Source organism: Chenopodium album, chromosome 20 (genome assembly GCF_948465745.1).
Source record: "Chenopodium album chromosome 20, dcCheAlbu1.1, whole genome shotgun sequence".
NCBI lineage: Eukaryota > Viridiplantae > Streptophyta > Magnoliopsida > Caryophyllales > Amaranthaceae > Chenopodium > Chenopodium album.
In genome coordinates, this window is record NC_137853.1 from 29,241,811 (window position 1) to 29,249,045 (window position 7,235).

General features: G+C 37.6%; 1 protein-coding gene across 1 annotated transcript; it reads right to left on the reverse strand.

Annotated features, from left to right (window-relative positions):
* Positions 1 to 1,315: 1,315 nt before the first annotated feature.
* Positions 1,316 to 6,572, reverse strand: LOC145597715 (nuclear transcription factor Y subunit C-1-like). Its single transcript, XM_081653954.1, has 2 exons — positions 5,541 to 6,572; positions 1,316 to 1,787 (listed from the first exon to the last, which is right to left on the reverse strand). Exons 1-2 carry the CDS (start codon positions 6,302 to 6,304, stop codon positions 1,784 to 1,786), a joined length of 768 nt encoding a protein of 255 aa, XP_081510080.1. The 5' UTR covers positions 6,305 to 6,572; the 3' UTR covers positions 1,316 to 1,783.
* Between the last annotated feature and the right edge of the window lie 663 nt (positions 6,573 to 7,235).

Sequence of the window (7,235 nt, forward strand, 5' to 3'; positions counted from 1 at the left end):
TGACACGTGTCATGCATTAATTGGTTAAAAAAATATAAAAACAAAAAAAATAATAAACAAAAAAAAAAAAAAATCAGCCAAACCCCACGGCCACCCTGCGTCGGTGATGCGCCCAGCTTCTACTCCATCTCCGGCGACTGCTGCTCCTCCCCTGCGCCAGTTTCCCCCCTCCCCCAACGCCGGTTTTCCCCTCCCCCAATGCCGGTGATGCGACCCAACTTCCTCCCATCCTTTTCCGCCGCCACCACCAGTCGAAACTCTTTTTCGAGCCACCACCACCACTCGAAACTCCCTTTGTAACCCTCCCCAACTCCCGAAAACCCCCAAATATCCTTCCCCCCACCATCGAAAATCCTAGCCACTAGGGTTTTCAACGGTGAGGAAGTGGTTGTTGGGGGAATTCGGGAGTGAGGGAGGGTTTTCGAGGGTGTTTCGAATGGAAAATGAGGGGATTGGGGGTGGAGATGGGTCGAAACATCGACACAGAGGGTTTGGGGGTAAAGGGGCGCACTGTTTGGGCAGGGGAAGGGAGGGGTTGACGCGGCTAGCGGTTGCAGTTGGTGGTGGTGGGGGTTACGGTGGCAGGCAGGGGGATTAAGGGTTTTTGGGTTTTTTTTTTTTTAAAAAAAATATCTTTTTTTTTTAAAAAAAAATTTGGACCAATTGCAGCTCGACACATGGCACATAACTTATTACAACAGGTCATTGACTGTCGTTGACCAGTTTGGGATTGAAGAAAAAGAAGAACCCCAAAGTTCGGATTATTCTAGAATAAATGAAAGTTGGGATTATTCTACCTAAATCGATGAAAGTTGGGATTATTTTTTCTAATTTTTCCTTTTATATATCCGATGTACACAAAAGTTATAACATTAATATTATTGTACACCTATTGTACACGAAAATTATTTAAATGAAATCATACACTTTAAAACAGCTTGAAAATTATAAAAATAGAAAATAAAAACATTAGAAGTACATTCAACTTTGGGCATATTCAATTCAGCTCCAATAATCAGTTCAGTCCAATTCCTAATTTCCTTCTCTCATGAACAATTCAGTTCAATTCAACCTCAATCAGTTCAATTGTTTTTAGTAAATCGGAACAGGCCCTTAATGTTTGTTTTCAAAAATCTAGTTCAACTACCATTTAGTCATTTATTCTAATAAGAATAATTAATAAAAAGTTATAAAAATATGTTTTTATAATAAAAATTAATCCATGTTAAAAATGAGGAAACGAAGTGAGTCGGGATTTTACAAGAAAGCAATGTGTAAATGTAAATGTAAACCACATTTTCATGCAAGGTTGATATACTCATAACTATCAGTAAATGTAAATTCAACTTATTAAAAAGTTTTTAAGATCAAAACACTTTACAAACAAATCCAAATCCAAATCAAAGATCCAAATTTTCTAGCACTTTTTAGATCAAATGAAACCCGAATCATCAATTTTCTTTGATTTGGTTTGGACATTTGATTTTGTCTCAACAACTTATACACTCCTAGCTCACATAAATAGCAATGCCATGATGCTAAAACAAGCACTGCAAATATAAGGTAAAGAGTCCATAATTCTTGCATCATTTCGAGTTTTGACTGCCACTGAACAAGATTAAATGTGTTCTAGCAGTTCTGGAGTCATTACATTAGCAATTATATGCAGATTAATAACACCGGAGTGTGCTCTAGGAGTTCATAAGCATGCCATAATCTGTCGGAGATCTGCACGCCTCATCACCCTACAACGCACTGGTGGACATATCGGCGAATGAATTAATTAGCTGCAACAATGAAAATGTTGTATAAATAGCTGAAACCTTGTAGGTAAACGATAAACAAAAACAAAAAACAATATATATGAATATGCAAATCGAAAAAACAAATTTCAAAGGCATTACACTCAACCGACTTGTATTCAGAGGCGCTTCATAACCAACTAGCTAACAGCCTGACATTACCGTCCATAGAATACCCATCAATAATACATAGCACCATTTAAAGACCTAATTTGACATGCACTAATACATATTCTGATGCATCAGAAAGCAGCAGACCCTGTATACAAGGGTGTATTATATGTCTGGAAATCTAGCCATTCTTCCTAGTTCCTAATGCAAAATTGCAGATATAATTTATGATACTTCTGTAAGGGAATGAAGAAAACAACAAAATTCCTCAAGCAATTGTAGTCAAGTTCGAAAATGTGATTGCAGAACCACACAACACAAAATAACTATATGAGTATCAGTCATTAATCCTTCTGTTCAGACAAGAATTCAGTGGCAGCCGATGCACCAAAACCTCAAGCGAGTTCATGGGAAACTATCAAACTATTCAATACTTTCAAAAAAAAAAAAAAAAAAAAGATTTTCTCATTAGTTTGTTCTTGTCTAGGCACAACTGCAACAGCTCAAAAATAACTAAAGCTAATTCCTATGAACTCAACAGTTTCACAGTAGTTTAAAGATAGAATAAAAATCAATTATAGATGCCTATCCTATCTAAAATACCTATTGATTTAAAGGGTATGATCTTCCAAGCAAAGCATGATAACTCAGTATCTTGGATGACTTAAAAGACTTGCATGCAGTGAGGAATTAACGTCTATCACTGTTAAGATGCCTAGTCATTTGAGGAACATTTCAGAGAACTTTTGGTATGGAGGCAGAAACTACCTTAGAACCAACATGAGATATGGCCATTACACCAAGGTTCAGCTACATTCTTTCTACAGCTTTTTAAACTACTCTGCTCTGTACTTTCTACTTACTATCCCCTTTCTTGAACCTACCTTTTTATAATACTTTGATGAGTCCAATTAAAGTTCCAGAGCTTCGTGTTATATTAGCCTTCTGAGTACGTTATCTAACTATGTGCATACTAGTTCCAGAAACATTTGTCTTATAAATCTGTCCAATTCAAATTCTTGTTTCTAAGTGCTCAACTCAAAAGCTGAGACTGGTACTAATTTTCCAATCCTGAGCTGTTCTGAAAACCATAAGTCACAAAAGAAAAGATTTTACTTTCATCTAAATTTGGAAGAGCTTGCAATTACCCCGTCAAGACCATTAAAAAGGACGCTATGGTCAATTACCCATATTGGATCCTCAGCACTTGGATATGGGTATGAATACTTAGACATTTTGTTTCATTTTTTTTTATTATAAAAATTGACAATTTCCATGAACTAGTAGAATCCGACATTTGGACACATATGTCTAATATGAATTCTCAAGTTTAACATATTCTCTCTACAGTGGTCGTCGCTCTTAGCTTAAAGCATCATTCTTGGCCAACCTACAGCCATCTCACTTGTTACAGAACCCTAATGTGCAATCCTCGCTCCTATCTCTTCCCCCTAGCCATCTTAATAGCCTCTATGGGATATTAATACAAATGAATATTTGATGCAGCTGAACCAATATTAATCAGAAACAATGGTATCAGCCCTCCATCCTCTAACAGATCTTTTCACAGCTAATTCTGTGACAATGGAAGACAAGTTCTCCAATTAGGAGGAAAAGTCTACCATAAAAAAAATCAGAAGTATACAACAGCTAGTACATAGTATACATCATATTGTTTGTCAATACAGGGAACAAGGTAGCTATAGACTAACATGATTACTTGCAAATTCTTAACACTCTGCAAAAAAGCACATGGCAGCATAAATCAGTGTTTCCCTTCAAATATCAAAGATGAATACCACCATTCCCAAAATCCAGAGTAAATGGACACAATTATGAATCAATTGACAAGTCCAATCCGAATACCTTTATTTCATGGGGCAATACACCACAATATGTATCGTTTGCCAATACACAACCATTTAATGGTTGGATAAAAGTTTTTTCCGGCATCACATCATACCATCTTGTGGACTTAAGGAAATATCTCCAATGTCAAAAGCCAATTCAAACTTCTTAATAATAGCAACCTCAATTACACCAGCTCCTAAATCAAATGTCTTCTCCCAAACAGATGAGACTTAAGAGTTGAGAGGTTCATGCTCTATGGTAGTTAAGCATTGACACCAATTCATCAATGACTAAAAGAGATCCACACTTGTTGGCTCAGCTAAACCATTCAGCAATACATCACAACATGGTATACTCTTATCTTAGAATAGATTCAAGTGGCAGTTTATTTCATGGGGATACACCAATCAAGAACAACAAATATGAGACAACTCTCATCAAATACAAAACCATTAGTTATGTAATAGTGTGCTATTCTCATCAACCATAACAGCTTAACAAGGCAAGTGAACTCTCATCCATTAATTTTCAATCATTCCTCAGATTTCCCCTTTAATCACAGCTCTTTTCTTAGTTTTTTTTAAAAGAGGTTTCACTTAACATAATCCTAGCTTAGAAAACCCATTATTGCATGGTATATACAACCCTTAGCAACGAATATAGCATAAGGATAATTTCTTACTTGGGTATAAATTTAAAAAAAGCATGATAAAGTCACGCATCAAATGGTGTAACTACGATTAGATTTATGCTTATATCTCTACTTTTAGTTCCTTCTATGCAGCTCCAAAAATTACTATCATTTTCCAAAAGGAAAAACCATTAAGGTTATTTTTTATTCAATATAGTTTATGTTACTTGAGCTTGTTTGTGATTGTTTCTCACCTTTACACACTATAGTAGAATTTACAGAGTTACTCCTCCGTTCCAATAAGATTTCCCCATAACCTTTATTTTACTTTTTAAAAGATTGGTTCATTAGAAAGCCTGTGGGATCATTTTTCAAAAGCCCATACGTTGACGAAGAGGGAAAATAAAAAAATATACCAAAAGGCAAATAGGACAAACCGAATGGAACATCCTAAAAGGAATATGGGATAATCTTAATAGGATGGATTACGGAAATATATTTTAATTGAACAAATCGGGCCTAAATTATAATTAGTACAGATTTTCAGTCAAGTATTGACCAATCAGCCTCCCCATTGAGCGGATGGAGGTGTGCTTCTGAAAATGTATAGAATAGTAACTGCATCCTCTACTTGTCCTCTACCCCCCACCCCCACCACCACCTACACTAACCCCAAAAACAGTTTTCCACCAATCAGCAGCTAGCCAGTAATGATTCACCTGAACCCCAATTAAATGTTACTATAATAATCATATAAAATACTTCTTTATTAAAAATTACTCTATCAATCGGTGTAATCTTATTTATTTAAGTATTTCGCGTTAACTGGTGTAATACAATTAGTATTTAATTAATAAAGTTTATGCCTTTAATCTTCCAAGTTCCAACAAAAACCCAAAGGGGAAAAAACTACAAGTATTTTATTACAGAATAATCAAATTCAAAATTCCACTTTCAACCACGAGGCCACAAACTTGTATACATTCTCTCAATTCAAACAGATCCAACAACAAAAATAAGTTACCCTAAACATCACAATCAAAAGAAGAATGTGTGAACAATAGTCTAAACATTGCAATTATTAAAAAACGGAGGAATTAATTACGAATATTAAAAACCCGAAAAAGTAGATAATTAAAATTTACCTCTGGCCATCGAGGCTACCCTGGCCATTATTCCCCCCACCACTAGCAGCACTCCCATACGACCCATCATCACCGGCGGCATGCCCACCCTGCCACACACTCTGCCACGCCGAAGACGGCGGTGGCGGACCCGAAACCCCATACAACCCAGTAGGGTCCATCGCCGGCCTCCCAATCATAACCCCAGGAGGCGCCGGCTGTCCCATTGGCGGGTAATAATACGGCACCCCACTCGCAGTCGGAACCCCAACCCCAGGAGGCGGCGACACCCCAGTAGGCCCCACAATCCCACCAACCATTCCCAACCCAGCAGCCTCATCCTTGATCTCATCTCTCGGAACAATATCCACTAAGAAATCAAATATATCGGTACGAGTTATTGCAGCGGCTATATCATTCTTCTGAAGCGTCCTGCGCTTGTTTTCCTCAGCGTGGAGCCACGAGCGTATCGTGAGCTCAAGAATGAACAACTCGCACGCTTTCGCAAACAGAATTGGTGCTTCGGCGGAGATCATACGGACGTCTTCGTCGGCTTTCATTATTTTCTTAATGCGGGCTAATGGGAGTGAATGGTTCTTGAAATCGTTGGCAGTTTCGATTTCTTGGCGTTGGTAGGACCAGAACATTTGGAGTTGTTGTTGTTGTTGTTGGAGGAGGTGGTGGTAAGGACCGGCTTGAGGTGGCGGTGGTGGTGGGGGGTAACCGGTGGTTGATGCCGGTGGTGGTTGTGATGGTGGCGGTGGTTGGGGTTGGTTGCCCTCCATTAAAACCGGTGAGTTGGTTTGGTTTGAGAGGAGAGAGAAAGAGGGAGGGAAGGGAGGAAGGAGGGAGATAAGGTAGAGAGAGTGTAGTACAGATTTCTGAGATGAGAATGTGATGGGTGTGGGATTTGGGAAGATGGAAGGGCCACTTTTCTGTCTTTTTTCCCTTTTAATTTTTCTTTTCTATAATTTTTTTTTTTTTTTTTTATTTTTAATTTGATTGTTTTATTGATTTGGGCTTGTGTGATGTGGATGGAATTAGCATAGCCTATAGGGAGGATTTGGGTTGAATGGGTACTTATAGTAAGTTGCTATTTTATGCTTTGGAAATATAAAATGAACAAGCAATGGCCCCACTAGTGGACCATTGACTAATTGTCATTTTTTAAATTGGATATATCAAGGTTTAAAAATATATATTATTATGAAGATTATCTGTTAATGAACCGTTAGATTATGTGTGTCAGCTGTCAGATTATTATGCGTAGATTTGTCGTAGTCCTCCCTCCTCCTTTGTTGTTTCGCTCCTCTTCTATTTCCTTAGGTGATTCATATAGTATCTCTATTCCTACTAGCTCAAGGTTCACGATGTGATAATTTGTTAAAGTGATTGTTGGGGAAGAATTGTTGAAAAGGATATTAAACAAGCTAACTCCCATGTTAAAGCTGTCGCAAAGTCCTTAATTTCTCTTGATGTTTGTGGTCCAATTCCTCGAGTAAATCATAATCTCCCCCCCTTCTACCTTTGGTTCAATAGTAAGAAAATCCGACAAGATTATTAAAGCCTCTTATTCCTCTCTTCATTGGGGAAAACTATGAAAAAGGATATGCAACAGGCTGGTTGCTTGAACAATGCTTTGGCAAGAAAGAGATATGAAAATGACATTAATGTTATCCATGAACCTCATCTAATTTAAGAAATGATTGAAGATAA